This window comes from Camelus ferus, chromosome 2, assembly GCF_009834535.1.
Source record: "Camelus ferus isolate YT-003-E chromosome 2, BCGSAC_Cfer_1.0, whole genome shotgun sequence".
Classification (NCBI taxonomy): Eukaryota; Metazoa; Chordata; class Mammalia; order Artiodactyla; family Camelidae; genus Camelus; species Camelus ferus.
Window position 1 is genome coordinate 79,677,251 of NC_045697.1, and position 19,302 is coordinate 79,696,552.

At 35.6% G+C, this 19,302-nt stretch overlaps 1 protein-coding gene and 1 long non-coding RNA gene across 2 annotated transcripts in view; one reads left to right on the forward strand and one right to left on the reverse strand.

Annotated features, from left to right (window-relative positions):
* Positions 1 to 2,392, forward strand: part of LOC116658024 — a 100,314-nt gene extending 97,922 nt beyond the window's left edge. Inside the window, exon 3 of the long non-coding RNA XR_004313249.1 lies at positions 2,139 to 2,392. This is a non-coding gene — a long non-coding RNA (uncharacterized LOC116658024). The remainder of the gene's footprint in view (positions 1 to 2,138) is intronic.
* On the reverse strand, positions 1,002 to 2,109 carry LOC102524379 (60S ribosomal protein L29-like). Its single transcript, XM_032462325.1, has one exon. The coding sequence runs from the start codon at positions 2,047 to 2,049 to the stop codon at positions 1,699 to 1,701; it is 351 nt and encodes a 116-aa protein (XP_032318216.1). The 5' UTR covers positions 2,050 to 2,109; the 3' UTR covers positions 1,002 to 1,698.
* Positions 2,393 to 19,302: the final 16,910 nt, after the last annotated feature.

Consider the following 19,302-nt stretch of genomic DNA (forward strand, 5'->3'; position numbering starts at 1 on the left):
ATCAAGTAGTATGATTCATCATTAACTCCATTTCCAGTCCCTCTCCCTTCCCTGGAGAATTGGGAATGAGGCTGAAAATAATAAGTTTCTAATTAAGGCTTTATCTTTCTGGTGACCAGCCCCCATCCAGGATCCCACTAAGAATCACCTCATTAGAACAAAAGGCACTGAGATCACACAGGAAACTCCAGCTCTATGTCAGGAACCGGGCTCAAAGATCAAATATTGAAACAGAAGATGCTCCTAGTACTCTTACTATTTACATGAGTTTTAGGAGCTCTGTGCCAGGAACCAGTGGCAGAAACAGATATATATATATATATATATATTTTTTTTTTCCTATTATCTCACAACACTAAAGTGCACATTGAATAATGTAGTTTTGCTTAGGGTTACTTGAGATAGTTGCAAAGATGACTCAGCCTGTGTCACAGAGTCAGAAATGGGGTGGGTCACTTATTTTGCGCAGATTTCACAAAGAGTTTACTTAGAGTATCAAAAAGAAGATCTTGAAGTTTGATGCTGACTTAATACACTATCAATTCAGACAGTTCAATATCAATGTTGCATTTTAATCAGGTATAGCCAAACCCTAGAAAAAAAGCTATAATTAAAAATAGCTATCTAATATTCATTGTCACTGACACCAACCTATCAAAACTCAAAATGTGGTAGCAAAGGGAACAGAGTGGTTTTTTTTTTGGATATATGTATTTTTATTGAAATCAGTTTACAATGTTGTGTCAGTTTCTGGTGTACAGCATAATGCTTCAGACTTACATGAACATACATATATTCGTTTTCATATTCTTTTTCACCATAGGTTACTACAAGATATTGAATATAGTTCCCTGTGCTATACAGTATGAACTTGCTGTTTATCTACTTTATATATATTATTTAGTATCTGCAAATCTCAAACTCGCAATTTATCCCTTCCCACCCCCTTCCCCTCCTGGTAACTGGAAGTTTGTTTTCTATGTCTGTGAGGGAAACAGCGTTCTTATTTTGGGCTGTCTCCTCTTTTTCTAGTATAAGTTGTTTTTAACATTCCTTTAAAAAAGGAAAAAACAGTCTCATGTAATGCTACAATTATTTTTCTAACTACAAAGCAAATAATATCTTAAATGTATTATTAGAAAGACATAGATTTAAATGTCACAAGCTATGTACTTCCAAAACAGAGGTGCAGTTTCATTTATCAGTATAAGCTAGTGGACATGTTATTCTATTTTTAACAGTTTTGTATTTTGGCATTTAATAGCACTGGATTCAAAGCCATCTCACTTAACACGTAGCACTAAACTAGACATCAGTGAAATTTTATTTATTTATATTCCAACACTTTAAATAATTGCTGTAGAAGATAGCAAAGAGTTTTTTTAAATGTCTTTAATATTGTTGCTTCTTTGCCTTTCCAAATAAAATGCTAAAACAATTGCTCTAGTTGGAAATGTGTGTTGTGGGTCCTTAAATCACTAACTAAAATGTTAAACTCTGTAGTATGAAATTACTTTTGGAATGAGGCTGATTATTAAGCGGATTGTTGCTATATATATATATTTTTTTTTTTTTGACTGAACAGATCTTGCCTCAGGTTTATTTGTACAAACAGCACAGGTAGATATGAGCCCCATGCAGACAGCAGCCCAGGGGTCATACTAGTCCTTCTATCCTCACATCAGTAGATGAAAGCCTCTACTCTGGAGACTTTGTAGGGGCCTGGGTGCCTTTGGGAGCCTGAGCTGGAGCCAGAGCCAGAGCTGGAACTGCAGCTGAAGCCGTGGCCTTGGTCTGAGTCTTGTCCTTGTCCTTTGGCCGACAGAGCCTGAGACCCTTGGTGATGCGGGCAGGAGCACGTTCACTGAGCTTGGGGTGAGCAATGTAGGCAAGTCGACTGAGCCTGCGGCTGCTGTCCTCTGGGATCTTGGGCTTGACCTCCTTGGGCTTTACGAGAGCCCTGACAGCCTCAGCACGTGCACTCGTGGCCTTGGCGTTGCTGGCCTGCATCTTCTTCAGGCCCTTCTTGTACTTCTTGGCAAAGTGCATGTTCTTCAGGAACTTGGGGTCCACCCCCTTACAAGATTCGTATCGTTGTGATCAGGGTTTTTTTGATGCTGTTTCTGTGCCATTTTCAGGACTGGTTGTGTGTGGTGTGATTCTTCTACATGGCTGTGTCTGCACTGGAGCCAGGAGATCCTGAATCGCCTGGGACCGGAAGAGAAAGAGTGTTGCTATATTGTTTTAAATGAGCATCGGGCCAATAAAACCCAACAATAGCAAGCTCCAGTAACACATGAAGTTGGGGGAAAATAACAGGAACAAGATATTTTTGAGAAGAAAACAAGACCATCTTTTGCAAATACGAATTAGATATTAAGTAAAAAAAAAAGTTCATGACTGCTCTAAAATTAGAATGTTTAAACACTCCAAAGGGCCAAGCGCTGAAATTTGAACAAAATGGAACCAAAATATTAATATTAAGTAATCTCTTGAGTACAACTGTAAAAAAAAAGAATTGGTCACTTTTGTTATGTTGTTAAGATATTTTAGATATTGGAATAGAGAGGGATGAAGAATTTGGAAAGGAATATAATGAAACGCCCAAATTCTTGGAATTTGGTTCAAACCAAAAGGAAATGATCTCTGAAATTCAGGACGGATTTAAAAATAATGATTCTTCCAGTTGTGAAACACTTTAGTCACACCTCTCTTTTAACGACCCCAAAGATAATTCGATAAATCCTGGTGTAAAAAACAAAAGGATGGTAAGTTAAAATGATTTTTCATATTTAATTATTTATTTTAAAAAATCTTTTTCCCATTTTACTGAGAAATAAATACATCACTGTGTAAATTTAAGTCATACAGTATAATGGTTTGATTTACATGTATTGTGAAATGATTACCACAATAGGTTCAACTAAAATCCAAATTCTCATATAGATACAATAAAAAGAAAATAAAGAAGAAAAAAGGAATAAAACTCTCCTTGTATGATAAGAGCTCTTATAATTTGCTTTCTCAGTAATTTTCCTATATGACATTCAGCAGTATTAGCTATAGTCATCATGTTGTATATTATATCCCTAGTACTTGTTTATTTTGTAACTGGAAGTTTCTATCTTTTGACCACCTTCCTCCAATTCCTCCTCCCCACACCCTCCACGTCCGGTATCCAGAAATCTAATCTCTTTTTCTATGAGGTTTTTTTTTTTTTTTTAATAATTCCACATATGAAAGAGATCATACAGTATTTGACTTTCTCAGTCAATTTATTTCACTTAGCATAGTGCCTTCAAGGTCCATCTGTCTTGTCACAAATCCTCATTTTTTATGGTTGAATAATATTTCATTGTATATATTTATACCACAACTGCTTTATTCATTCATCCATTGATGGACACTTAGGTTGTTTCCATGTCTTGGCTATTGTAAATAATGCTACAGTGAACAAAAGTGTGCAGATACCTTTTAGAGTTAGTGTTTTTGTTTCCTTTGGTTATATTCGCGGAAGTGGGGCAGAAGTGGGATTGCAGGATCATAGATAGTTCTATTTTTAATTTTTGGAGTATCCTCCTTTCTGTTTTCCATAGTGGCTGCATCAATTTACATTCCCACCAACAGTGTACAACCATTCCCTTTTCTCTGCATCCACACCAGCATTTGTTGTCTCTTATCTTTTTGATGATAACCATTCTAACAGGCATGAAGTAATATCTCATTATGCTTTTAATTTGTCTAAAAATCATTTTGAAAAGTATATACTGACATTTTAAAACTAAGGGCTTTTTAGATTTCTTGAAACATCTCCAGAATATTCAAGTGGTTTGTCTATGGATAACACTTCATCTTAGACAGCTAGTGCATAATATGAATATTATTTGGTGAGAAAACAGCTTTTTAAAAGCTGATTTACAATTATTATAATGACTCCAAATGGAAAATTATCTAAGTATTTAATAATAAGGAAATTGTTAAATAAATTATGGTTTATCCATGAAATGGAATATTTTGTAGCCATTCTAAAAGTAGTTTTTAAAAGAAATTTTAATGACGTGAAAAATACTATTTATTAATTTAAAAATTCAGGGTGAAAAAATGCATGCAGTATGCTCTCAAGTATATTACCCATATGCATAGAAACATACAACAGAAATACATATATGTCAATAGTAGTTTTATTAGATACTTCTCATTTTTCTTCAATTTTTTTGTTAATTTCATTTTTTTTTACAGTGAACCTTTATTACCTTTTATACTTAGAAACTATATATTTTTTTAAGCTTACTGAGTCCAAATATTATTGCAAACTACAGTGGTCGAAAATAATTATTATCAATTGCATATGTTAAAAGTTAGTTTTTTTTTTTTCCTGAAACATGTTGGGGAAAAAGCAACAATGAATGCAAAAATACCTTTGTTATTCTGAAACTGGGACCGGCTGCTTCAGTTCACCTCTCAAGATTAGCAGTCACTGTCTTAGAAGAGTAACATTCGTGTTTTCCATCTGCCATGGAAAGTTGTATGACATTTTTAGAAATGTGTATATTTTTATCATATTAATACAGGAGATACACCTGCCTAATGTAGATCCCATTGCCTATACGAATTATGTCCTGAAAGAAAAATGTCACATGATTGTAAGAAAATAATAGCTTAAATCTGGCAAATCCCCACAAAGAGGAACCTCGCATAGTCCTCCTAATACCCAATGATAGTGATAGTAAGTACCTCAAAGGAATTTTTAATTAATAAAATCCAATGGTGCAAGTATACTATAAACATTTTGAGGCTACTTGAAGTGGTGTAAACTTAAGAACTTTGAGAGGTTATTCAGAAGAGTTAGCTGGTACAGACTGTAATAATTTAAGTTATAGAGCATGAAATAAGTTTCTTTCCTGGACTTCACTGGTAATCAATCCATTCTTCCACAGTTAAATGAAACTATGGGCAGGTAAAGGAGAAAGTTTGTAGTGATCTTGAAAAGAAAATATAGTGATACTTTGCTTTTAATAGAATAGTTGCAAGTAAAGTCAAGCATTAGTTTGTCTTCTGGACTCCGCAGCAATTTGAGAAAATAACTTCTTTGAACCATTTCAGTCAACCAACAGCATGTCTTTCCTGTGGCTACACATCAGAATCATTTAAAAAGTTCAGAGAATTGGATTCTGTGCCTGGAGAACCTGATTCAGTAGATTTCAGTAGGGTCAGGATGACTATTTAAACAAAATAAAACAAAACAGAAAACCTATCTAGTCATTTTGATGTGTAGCTCAAATCAAGATTGACTGGGCTGTATGTGCAAGTAAGTCATGCAGGATACGAAGAAGTAAAACGTTAGGCTGGTCCTCACATTGTTTACTCTCTGAAAGAGCTCAGAGTCTACTCTTTAAAATAGATAAAATACTTATTTTTCTAATAGAAATATCTTTTCTCCTACATGCTGATAGTTTTTATGTCTGTTGTCTAAGGTTTTACCAGGCCAGGAATACAAGGGCAAAGAACAGGCTGATTGATTGATTTAACTACATCAGAATAAATTGTCAAAGGATCCGAAACCGGCAGAAGAGATTAATGGGTGTCTGTTCAGTGGCATTCTGGGCATTGTCTAGCAGACCTTCCAGGAATTATGTGATTTTGTAAGAGTTTGCTTATTTAATTCTCTTTTAAGACCATTTTACAACTTTGTAGAGGTAAAAGTTAATTTGTAGAAAGCTGTTGGGGGTTGGGTATATCTCAGTGGTAGAGCATGTGCTTAGTATGTGAGAGGTCCTGGATTCAATCCCCAGTACCTCCATAAAGAAATAAAGTTAAATATTAAAAAAAGAAAACTGATAGGAATGCAAATGATTTTTTCCATAGAAATGCTAATAAATTTTGTCCAATATGAAAACAATTAATTTGTCTTATAGAAAAGGTAATCCCAGACAAAGTATTTCATTGTCAAATAGGATATTAACTAGTTTTGTCTATATTAGCAAATGATTTGAGCATATGGCTTGTTTAATGGTCCATGTATAAATCTGTTCTTCAGATTCTCCTTTGAACACTTTTTAACATCTTACTGATCTTGTCATTAATTAGCAACAGCAAATCTTTGACATGTTTCAGCTAATATTTGAATGATAGGTGTGATTTTACCTTTTGGAAAATTGTGCTTTCTCAACCATAAATCCCTGCATGATTTCATTTGCCATTGGAGAGGATTTCCCACCAAGGACATTTCTATACCTGCTGCTCTTCCAGGTGGAGACTGTTTTCTCACTTATCACCACTTGCCACTTGGGCTGGAGAAGCTCTATATCCTCCTTGCCCATCACTCTATCTTTTATAAATTGAGATGATTCCTTCGCTGATATCACACAGAGAAAATGCATAAAATCATCTACGCTGGCTTTTTCTGAAAAATTTATTCTGGCAGACTTATTGACAAAAATTAACTATCCTGCAGCGTTTGATTACATCATAATCATTGTTACATCTTGTACTAAGCTATGGTCATAAACCCCATTGCATTCACTGGAGAGACATTCCTTGCTACTATAGCAACAGGGAAAATATGTCAAGTTATATATATATTGTACTTATTTCTTTGACCTGTTGTGTGGAGATGTGACTTTGCTCTTGAAACAATTCAAAGATATTCTCTCTTGCTTTCCAGACCAATAAATTTTCTCATACAAGATAATCAGAGCCAATATAAGGCTGTCTCTAGGTACTCTTCATATTTAATTAAGAAAGTCCCTGCTAGAGCCATTAGCCTATAGAGTTTATAAGCATTTTCTGATTTTCTAATTGTCTGGTACATTCATTTTGACTTAAAAAGTCAAAAAAATAAAATTAATATGTACACTTTGGGAAATATCAGAAAAAACATTGCCATAGAATCATCTGTGACAACATATTTAATAAGTTTTAAAACAATAATTATAATTGCATTTTTAAGTCGCATAAATATAGAGGAAAGAATAATACATTGGAATTCAGAATAAAACAGTTGCTGTGTTTTTTTTTGAACCAGCGTTTGCCGTAATTGTAACTGACAGGAGGAAGTGCCTTTCATTTTCCTAAGCTGATGCAATTAGGAAATGTTTTAAATAGGAAAATACTATGTCCTCATGTCATTAGCACTTATGGTAGAAAACACCAATGATGCTATGAGATATTTCCATAGTCAATCATAAAAATATACATTTTTCTTAAAACATCTAAGGTAGGAGTTTTTTGAATAGTAACTGTTATGGACTGAATTGTGTCCTCTCCAACTCAAGTGTCGATGTCCTAAACTCCAGTACTTCAGAATGTGACTATATTTGGAGACAGATCTTTAAAGAGATAATGAAATTAAAATGAAGTCATAAATGAAGGGTAGGCCCTAGTCCAATATGACTGTTGTCTTTCTAAGAAGAGTTTAGGATACAGACACACCCAGAGGGAAAATCATTTGAAAATCCAGGGAGAAGACAACTGTCTAAAAGCCAAGGAGAGAGACTTCAGAAAAAAACAACCCTGACTACACTTGATCTTGGACTAATTGTTGAGAAAATAAATTTCTGTTGTTTAGTACACTTAGGCTTAAGGTTTTTTTTTCTCCATTGAGTTCAATGTTAAATAAGGAACCATATATACTAGAGAGTCTGTAAGTAGATTAATTTGTACTTACTAGTCAATATTTATTTGGCTTTTTTTGGTCAAAGTCAACTTCTGTTTTTAAGAAGTCCCTGATTTATACTATTATATATCTCTTCCTTTAAAAATGATTGACATACTATTTATTCCTTAGACATGTATCTATTTTAACAAGGGTTTGCCGTCATAAAAACAAAGTGCTTTTAGGATTATGAAAAAAAAAATGAAGAAATGAACTGAGCGAGAAGCTCCCGAATTAGAAGGCTTGCTGTGACAAATACTCAGCTTCCTTTTTGGATTCATTTGTAATTGTGTTCATATGCAGCCATTGCATTAATCTTTCTTTTTTGTTTCTGTCTTGACCGGCATAGGCACTCGCCAGCTGGCCAAGCTCATTTCCCCCTAGAGATCTTCTGTTTCTTCACCTCAGATGACTGTCTCTAGGTAAACTCAGAGATAAATGAGTCTGAACTACTAGGAGCAATTGTTCTTGCGTCCCGAGGTGGGAGCGCACCCTGATAGTCTGCACTGCTTAGCCTCGATTCTCCCTCTCTGATGACCGCAGACCTAGTAATATCCCTCTGTGGGGTGAGCACTGGTGGCCTGTTCTCTCTTACTCCCAGAAAGTAGTACTCTATACAGACTTTGGAAGGACTCTCCCATACCCTGTTTATAGTGAGTTCTAAGTTGCCCGGTGAGGAGACTGTGATAGAGTCTCTGACTTGTGAAGTGTTGTCTCTTTGAGTGAGTGTTTTGCCACTGGCAGAATAATGCACTTTTTGTTTCCAGGCCCATAGAATGGAGTTGATGAATAAGATGGTGCCGAAAGGGTACAGGAATAGAATATTTGGATGTGGAAGTTCTTGTCAGAATGGGAGCTCACATTTTACAGGCACTTTCCTGATTATTGAAAATGTTTAATTGTTGTTTCAGTGTGTAACCTGTGAATACCAGGCAGAGGAGTTAGGTGTGAAGGGCAGAAATAGAAGGCTGGATTGGACTGTGTGGGTGGGGAAAAAGTGATGTAAGACTAAGGCTCAAAGTGATAAAGGACAATGGACAGGAAAAGCAAGTGAGGTCTCTAGACTTTTACAAATGTAAAATGTCTAAGGAGGGAAACTAAATTAAGCAAGGACTGAGAATAACTGCCAGGGTTTGGTCAGAGCACACTGGGATAGGACATAGAGGCATCAAGGTATCAGGGGTGTAGGTGAGCAGAAAGTTTGCTGATGTGTAACAGTACTTTAGTCCTTACCTTGTTGAAGAAAAATGTGTTACAGCTCAGTTGTGACAGCAACCTGGATCTGGGCGAGAGACCAAGCAGCACTCCGAGGGTTGGAGAACTCAGGTTTATTATGCCAGTGGACCCAGAGGAGTTAACACTCCAAGCTCTGGACCCCGCCTGTAGGTTTACACAGGCTTTTATAGGCTGCCAGTCTACACTTTGCAACATCATATGCAAATAAGTTGTAACAAAGTTGACTAATTAGTAATGAGCTTTGTAGAAATGGACCAATCAGGAGTGATAGAAATGGACAAACCAGGAGTGAGCTCCATGCAAATGAGGCACTACAAATGGACCAATCAGGAGTTAGCTCAGGGAACCAATAGAATCTTAGGGGTAAGTTCCACTTTCCTAGAAGTAAGCCATTTCAGAGGCAAAAAGTGAGATAATGCCACCGGGCCAGGGAACCAGATGGTGCTGGCAGGAGAGTAGTGGCCCTGCCTGGGAGTCCTGCCGTCTTTTTCATGGGGATTCCCACCTCAACCTCTCAGTGATAAGGACTTTTAAACTCATTGTGGACTCTGCCTGTGACTAGGGAGAAAGCCTGGTGCAGATGATAGGGGAACTTCTCTGGGAAAGTGGTTGAGCAGGACAGAGTGTTGGAGACCAGAGTCTCAGTGCTTGGAAATAGAGAGACTGGCATCCTGCAAAACTGATCTTCCCCTTAATCTCATTTTATTATAAACTTAAGCATAAAAAATGAGAATTCAAGAAGCCATATATTTTTTGTAAGTTAATGACAATCTTGATTGCATACTCTTATTTTATGTACAGTTCCAGGATTTCTACCCTAACAAGTCCCATAGAGGCTCCTCCCTCACTTAAAGTAACTGCAGGTTAGTCTTGCTGCCTTGATTAGAGAATCATGTGATAATTCCATCGAACAGCATCCCATGCTGATTTATATCTTAGTACAAATGCACATTTTTTACAGGCAATATTTTCACTCATATTTTGGAGCTGTCATGAAATCAAACAATGAGAGCTTACTGTGACTCTGAAAAATTGGAAATTGCTGCTTAGTATAGGTGCTGATGATTCAGATTAATCCATATTTTAAAAGACAACAGAATATCATAATGTTCCTACTGCTAAGAACCAGCTACTTATCAATGAGTGTAAATTGGTTGTTTAATAAGTGCAAGGGTCAGCCTCTAGCCTGGTGAGTGATAAATATAAAATATTTGGCCAAAGTGTTGAACAATCTTAAACAAGCTAGCCTCATTCTCATGTCTGCAGCTTAATCCAAAATTTAAGTTGTTTGTAATCAGATTTAGTAGAATATTTTAAGGCCAATGAAAAAGAAAACTTGAAAATATTTCACAGATTATTGCATATAAAAAGTCACTCTTGAACCCCAGTGTTCATAACAGCACTGTTTACAATAGCTAAGCCATGGAAACAACCTAAATGTCCATCAACATATTACTGGATAAAGAAGATGTGGTATGTATACACACAGACTTACACACACGCACACACACACACACACACACACACACACACACACACACACACACACAGAGGAATATTACCTAACTATAAAATAGAATGAAATAATGCCATTTGCAGCAACATGGATAGACCTAGAGATGACCATATTAAGTGAAGTAATTCAGACAGGAAAGACAAATATCATATGATATCACTTAAATGTGGAATCTAAAAAATATGATACAAATTCAATTTACAAACTAAAACCAGACTCACATACCTTCAAAACAAACTATGGTTACCAAAGGGGAAAGGGTGGGGGAGGGATAAATTAGGAGTTTGGGATTAACAGGTACACATTATTATCTATATATAAAGTAGATAAACAAGAACCTACTGTATAGCACAGGGAACTGTATTAAATTGCTTGTAATGAGCTGTAATTGAAAAGAATCTGAAAATAAAAATATACATGTATGCGTATGTATAACTGAATTGCTTTGCTGTACACCTGAAACTAACACTGCAAATCAACTACACTGCAATAAATTTTTTTTTAAAGTCACTATTCAAAAGTCTCTTTCAGGGAGGAGGGTATAGCTCAAGCGGTAGAGTGCATGCTTAGCGTGCACGAGATCCTGGGTTCAATCCCCAGTACCTCCACTGAAGAACCGAATAAATAAGCCTAGTTACCTCTCCACTGCAAAAAAAAAAAAAAAAAAAAAAAAAAAAAGTCTCTTTCAATTAGTTTTCAAAGTAGTTTCATTCTAGATAAGATTAAAGTTTCTCTAACGTAAAGCTAAAGGAAAATGATGTTTAAGTAAAAAAACTTTAATGAAAGTTTGATAATATAACTTTCCCTCATTTAATCAGAGGAGTTAACTTCATGACCTCTGATATTCTCTTATGTCTTCCTATATTGAGGAAAATGTAAAAATCAGTTAATTGATTTTTCAACAATTTCCCCTTCATCTTTGCTTCTGTAAAACATACCTTTTTCCATTTTGTTTATAATCCCCATAGTAGAAATAAAAATAGATCAAGAGTTAAGGAATATGACTCATGAATAAATTAATTGCAAAGAAATCCAGTTGTTGGGAAACAAGTGGAGAAATTTGAATATGGAGAATTAGATGATGTTAATAAATTATTGTTAATTTTGTTAGATGTGATAACAGTTCATGGTTATGTAAGCAAAGGTCCTTATGTTTTAGAGATGCACACTAAAAGATTTAGTGATGAAATGCCATGATGCCTCTGCCTGAAATTTGCTTTAAAATAGTTTACCAAAGAATAAAAAATATTTAGATCAAGCCAGTGTTAATAAATGTTAAATCTAGGGAAAGAGAATATAGATGTTCACTTTATAAATCTCTCTTTGCTTTTTGTATGTCTGAAATTTTTCATAGTGAAAAATTAAACAGAAACAAAACTAGAGATAGGTATTTGTTATCAGACCTACACTCTGTCGTTTTGGGTATGTCAACAAGCCCTGCTGATTCTGTTGTTCTGATTCCAACTTAAAATTGAAAAAAAATTTTTTATAATGAGTATTACACAATATAGTTCACATGAAAGAACTCCGAAAAAAGTAGAAGGTGATTCCACAAATAAGATACAAGTTATTAATGTAAACATAATCACTTAAGTTTGGCCTATCTTTGTTCAAATAATTTTTTAAAGAAGCAAATTGAAAAATTATGGTAGCTCTAAAGGAGACTGACTAAGAGGATGACCATCTGGAAACTATGTCATATAGAATGGCCAAAGATGCTGGGGAGATTTAGCCTGGAGGAGGGACAGTTGAGGGGGTTGGGGCCTGTTTATTGATTTTGAATATTTGAAGAGTTGTGGAAAAAGAATCAACGTGGTTCTAGAAGGCAGAATGTGACCAGTTTAAAATAAAGTGGAAGGTTTGGGTTCAGAATTTGGAAGAACTTCTTAGCAGGAATTTTCTCCAAATAGAATTTAATTATCTTGTAAAATAAGACTATTTCTATGTTGAAGCTTTCAGTTGAAGCTAGTGACCTACCATAGAGCCCCGCTGAGGTGTTTCTGTCTTTAAACAGGAGGTTAGATCCTCTTGAGCTCTGAGGAACCTTCCAGCTGTCTGGGTTTCATTGATCCCTGTTACTCCATGTCTTTCTATTTTTCATTTTATCCAAGACATGACTCTCTCTCTCAACATTCTTTTCTTCTCCCTCTGGTCTCCTAATTCCTCTTTACTTGAATTTTTAGTCAACATCTCTATTTTTTCAACATTTAAGTCAATTCGATGGTATTTTATTAGATTCCATTATCATATTTTCTCTTTAGCCTCTAAAAATCAGTATCAATCCACCGCCTTTTTCCAATATTTATTGTAATTATTTCTTCATATTTTGTTGAACACATGTTAAGAAGATGATGTAAAATTAATTTGTAATAAATAACTATTGAGCATCTTCTACACGCCAGGCCATATTTTGGATACTGGAGATATAGCACTGAACAAAATAAACTGAAAATCTTTGCTCATATGGAGTTTATATTCTTGGAAGAAGACAGAAAACAAACAAGTAATAATATATTTGTTAGATGGTAATAAGTACTATAGATTAAGGAATAGGGAGTATAGAGGATTTTTTATATAAATATAAAATGGACAGGAAAGACCTTTCTGATTAGATGACATTTGAGCCAGGATCTGAAGGAAGTGAGAGAACAATGTGAATACTGGAGGAGGGAACCTTCCCTATGCAGGGAACTGTGAGTAGGAGCCTGCTTGGCTTGTTTCAGGATTCCAAGGGGGCCACTGTGGCTGGAACAGGGTAAGTAAGGGAGAGCGTAGAAACTGCAGTCAGAGACTTGTGTGTGTGTGTGTGTGTGTGTGTGTGTGTGTGTGTGTAAGGGGTACAGCTGGGGCACTATAAAGGCCTTTAGTTTTCCTCCTAGTGTGAGATAGGGTGCCATTGGAGGGTTTCTAGCTGAGAAGTGACAGGATTCAAATTGCCTTTTAATGTTTTCTTCTGTTCAGGATTTGCACCCTTGTAGGTGAAAGTAAAAAACAAAATAAACAAACAAAAAACTTACTGTAAAGCCCTGAAGGCAAATATGATATCATCTTTTGTTTATTTGATTAAGTATTTTGGGGCACCTACCATGGGACTGTAACACCTATGATTTCTGATCAGTGGTGTGAGAAAAAGATTATCTAAGCCATGTCCCTGTCCTTAAGACCATCCCTCTGGTGTCTTTTCTTCTCAGTTCTGGGGTTTGGGGGAGTATGCAAAAAGCATAACATGGATGACAAAAACACCCTTTAAGAGTCTTCCATGGTCAATATTATGAAGGCTATGAAAAAAGGCAAGACCCTTTCTCCAAGGAATCTAAAATCATTCATAGCAGGAGGCAAAGAAAGACATACAGAAATTAAAATTTAAGAATGACAAAGGAATAGCAGTGATGTCAAACAGAGAAAGTTTATCCTTCTTGGGGTAGAAAGACTTGCTAAAGTAATCGGTCACTGGTTCAAAATGACAATCTGTCAGTGACCACTGTCACCCTCTATCAAGGAGAGACGCTTTTCTTGTAGAGCGTTGCTTTGTCTGTTGCTGGAATTGTGTTAACTGAGAGTTTGTAAGTGGGGGTGCTTCTGTACTGAACAGCACTAAATGGCAGATGATTTGGCCACAGAGTGTAAAGGGCTCATGTGACTTGACTAGTAGGAACAACAAGAATAATGTTAACATTTCTTGAGCTCTTACTAAGTGCTAGGTTCTATTTTAAGCATTTTCTATGTATCAACTCATTTTCCTCTTGCAATTCTAAGAGGTACTTGTACTGTCCGTATTTTACAGATATGGGGGTTAATAACTGGCCCAAATCTTTTAATTGGCAAGTGGGGAGCCAGAATTCACCAGAACAGCCTGTACTCTACAGATAGATCATGTTCCAAATTATTCTACTGATAAAGTTTCTTTGTATGTCAACATTTAAAAAATTACCAACAAATAGACCTGGGGGTAGGGATGGGCGGATATAGATCAGTGGTAAAAGCCTGTGCTTAGCATGCATGAGGTCCTGGGTTCAATCTCCAGTACCTCCATTAAAAATAAATAAATAAATTTACCCTGCCTCCCTAGAAACCAAATAGATCTGAACTTGCTTTCAAAGAGCTTACAAATATTTGAAGATCTGAATGACATAGCCGTAAATTATCTTTCATAACTTACCTTTTGGATGGCAGGATTTGTGTTGGAGCAGCTATAAAAGTACCAAAGATATGTGAGTATAGACTTTATTTGTATGATCACAGTTCTCAGCTTTTTCATTTTTAGCATCTATAGGCCCGAGTAGCTTGATCTTCATGTATGAAGCAGTTATATTCATTACCCTGTCGTGCTCTGAGAATTCCTGTTCTTTAGTTCTCACATACCCTTGATGTTCTGTTGGTTATGATGTTTCCAGTGGCTCCTTACACAGTAGTGGATATGGTTTAGAGAAATGAGATGGTCCTTAGGAAGAGATAAGCTCTGGCATTTAATAGTTGGGTGGCCTCTGGCAAGTTATTCTCTCTCTGTAACACAGTTTCCTCAGCTGGAAATGAGGATAATAGTAGTATCTACCTCACAGTGTTAAATTTAAAATGTCAGATGAAATAATATTTTAAAGCAGTTGAAACAGTTCATGATATCTAGTAAGCACTAATTAAAATACCATTTATTATGTTTATAATTCCAAAAATCATATATTTTCTCCTAGTCAAAATATCTTGTCAGAACCACATAGCTAAATGTGTCCTCAATAGCACTTGCACAGTCTTTAAATCATTTAATCTTTACAAGACCCCCTTAGGTGAGTACGGATATATTACTCCAAATATTTTTCTAATGAGAAACTTAAAGGTCATGAGATTTGTCCTATTTGGCCAGGGTGAATTGTCCCTGGTTTCTCATCTAAGGTGGGTTAAAGGTCAGCTAAAACTAGGACATGAATGCATATCTCTAGACACCTTCTCCAAACGTCTGTTCCATCATTCCATCCTATACTATTTCTTTTTAGGAATTCTAGTCATTTGTGGTGAAGAGTCTATCCAACACCATGTGTACTGGGGAGTGTTGAGTGATGGGTCATACATTTACTTGGCTTGTTAAAAGGTGGTGTGTTCCAGCAAACTCAGACTGATATCTCATCTTATTGGATATATATTTTTTGTTTTCCTTCAAATGGTATATTTTAAGCTATGTTTTGGTCATACACACAAAAAGCAAGTTAAAAACAAAACCAAAGGAGACAGGAAGAATACATTGGAAACGACCGAAGTTACTTTTATTCTGATTAGTGAGACAGTGCCACCTAGTGGATTTTTTCTAGATAGCTGAACTAAGAAAAATTAGAGGAGGCAAGAAGATAAGAGTGGAAAATACTGAAATAATTGGAAAACAAAGGGGAGGTGTAAGACATGGGGTCTATTGACTACCTTAGAATCTCTCGTATACTGTTAACCATCCATCAGTGGAAAATTACCTTGGAATGTAAGCACCATAATTTTTCTTTTCTGTTCACTACTGTATCCCCCAAACCCAGGACAATGCCTGCCACATAATAGGAACTCAATCAGTATTCACTAAAGAAATTAATTGTTAAAGGTGAATTCTTACTTTTGTGAACAAAAAATACTGCAAACCATATCAGTAAATAAAGAATGCTGAAACCATCAAGTCATCAGTGGCTGCCGCCACCCCCCAGTGAGGACAAGCCTGCAGCCCAGCCTCTGCAGCCACTCACAATGGTGCACCCTGAGGGGACTCAGAATAAGAAAGGACAGGATACTGGCCCTAGATAGTTAGGTGCTTGTCAAAGGAATGAATTCAATGAGCCCAAATGTTTACTTCCTCCCATACGTAGAAAAGCGCTAAATTCTTTAACTTGAGATGCCTGGTTTTCTTTAGATAACAAGTAATCTTTTAATGTTCCAACTACCTGGTCTTTGTCGTAAAGGTCCTACATACCCTAGCTCCTCCCCTACCTCTTTGGAGCAGTCCCCTAGAGCGATCTGGGAGGCTGTCATCCTGGGCTCGAAGGGGTTCGAGTCCTCAGAAATGTCCACCACATAAAACATAACTCTCAACTTTTAGGCTGTGCATTTATTTCAGTTGACACTTTTAAATTTAAAATATTATTCATATTTTTCCTTTTACTGGAGAATTTTCTGTAGTTCATATATAAAAACAAGTTTGTCAGTTTTATTCGTACTTTATAATTTTATATCCCAGCTCCTATCATAAAGTTAGTTTGCAAAAAAAAAAAGTTAGTTTGCTAATATTTGGGTGGAAATTGAAACACTTTTTTTTTTTTAACTGAAATAAAGCTTGTGGAGATATTTTCATGAGCTTGTTAAATTTACTTAGGCAGTGAACGGCAAGTTCATCAGTAGAAAACGAGAAAGCTAGTAGGTATATTAATCAAGTCAAATTCAGGAAAGACTGAGTTTAAAAAACATGATATAAGGGAACAATCCATTCTTTAAAAGTTAAATTCTATTTTAAAATTAGTTATTCATTACAGTGACTCAAAATTCAGAAAACATAAAAAATGTGTGCTGTGGAAATTCCTCCTCTCTGTCTCTGTCCTCCAGCTACTCAGTTCCCTTCCCTGGAAGCCACCAATGTTATTTTCCCATGTGTCCTTGAGACTTTTTAGATATTTGCAAGTGAATATGCCTTTCTATAAAATTGCACCTATTATTATAAAGAACTACTATGCAATTTTAACCTATTATTATGAAGAACAAAATTTGATGGAAAACGTAGTTGTCTCAACTTTCACAATAAGCTTTTAATTATCAAAAATGGCAGTATTTCCCCACTGAAAAAAATTCCTTTTAGTAATCCTTGAATTATGTTTAAATAGGAATTTTTATTTTAGTTTTGTCAATGTCTTGTTAGTTTTCATAATAAACTTGTATTTGTAAGCTTTTTACACAGATTCTCGGTATGTTGGTTGACAGTTTCACCAGGTTGATGGAAGTGTCCACCAAGCAATCTCATGTTTCCAGTGCCTTCGTAATTTTCTGCAGTCATATCAGCAGGCAAGAGAAACACAATTATAAGCACTTTACCTTATCAGATGTTGCTTGCCTGTTACCCAGGCCAGTTTTTGCCCAATTTCTTTATTTTGCTATTAGGAAAATAGTAAAGATGTAAGATACATATTCATTTGACAAGTCATTCTTAAATACTCTGATGAACCTAAAACTATGCAAGAGACTATGGAAATCACCTACTAATTATGCAGAGCATTTGTGGTACAGATTCTACCGAGGGACACGTAAATAAAAGAACCTAGTGACGTTTAAAAAATTGTCTCTATCTGAATACACACAGGGAATGTCTAATTAAAAAAAATTACTGACACCAGATCACTTTCAGTATTTGGTTATAATGAGAAGTGACGTCATTAGCATTTTAAAGACTGTTCCAAATGCCAGAGGCATTGTATAGAAAATAAAAATACCCATTCATGTCGTGCGCTGGGGTTTGGACTGTCTGACACATGCTCGGTTGGATAACTGTTGTAGGACTTCATTTATTTAGCAGAACTGCCTCTGAATCATACCTACAATGCCAGCGCAGTATTTACATTTCAACCAAAGGAACCCAAGGTGGGAGTCTATTGAAAATCTTTGAGGATTTTTTTGGTTTGTGTTTTGCATGGAAAAGCAGCATTTTTAGTTCAGACAGCTTAAAGGGCATTGATTTGCCCCGAGACATCGGCCTGTCTTGGTAAATGTGAAGCCAAATGGGGATTCTTGTGTCAAGGCGGATGATTTATTTATGTGGTGGAGCACAGACTTTAAAGCTCGAATTCCTATTACAGACTTAGGATCAATGGGAGGAAGGGACAGATACTTTCAACCCACACAGACAGTTGTAGATAAGATACTGGCATTTTTTAAAAGGTTGAGAAAACATATACTGAAAAATTGTCAGAGGAGTTTGGCTACTTCATCTTAAATGTTATTAAAAGCATCTTTAAGATATTTATATTCTTCATTTCTATAATACCCTATTAAAATAATATGGCAGAAGACTAGTGATTAATATGGGAAAATGTTCATGCTATTTTGCTGAGTAAAAAGAGCATATTAAAGCATATTAGAAAGAAATATGAACTGTATTTAACTTAATTTGGTTAAAAAGAAAAAATATATATGCGCAGAAAAAATGGAAAGCTATACATCAAAATTTTGGTGTTTTATCTGTGCCTCAGTTTCTTCAACTTAAAAGTGAGGATAATGACAAGACCTATTTCATGGGGTTGTTATAAAGATTAAATAATAGTTATAAAATGCTTAGGCTAGTGCCTCCTATAAATTATAGCTTTTATATTGTCATCTTTATTGCTGTGAATAGTGTTTTATTGGTTATTGTTATATAGACTTATTTTATTTTGTTTCCTTCATTTTCCTAATATTCCATAATCAACATATTAATTTTATGGTTAAGTTATTTAAAAGTGTATTATCTACTAGGATTTTTTTTTTTTTTTTAGTTCCCAAACACTGTCATCCAAGTGTTACGGGGGCAGATAGGATATTATCATTCTCCTTTGTAGCACATACTGATACTGTAATTCATTAATTATCCGTTTGAGGATTGTCTTCTTCCGTAGCCGTAGCCGTAAGCTTCACTGGGTGGGGTGGTGTGGGTCTTGCTGATTTTGGTTTCTTTTGTATCTAATGCTTTTCCCGTTCCTAGTCTGTTCTCAGTAGATATTTGTTGAATGAATGAAAGGTAAGGCAAAGCAGTTCATAGTCACTTAGTACTTTGCGGTTTGGTTTTATGAGTTATGTCATTTAATGATATTACTCCCATTTGATAGATGAGAAAACCAAGCTGACTCGCAATAAGTAAGTAATAGGGTCAGGATTTGAACCCAAGTAATCTTATTAAAGGGTACTGCCTCCC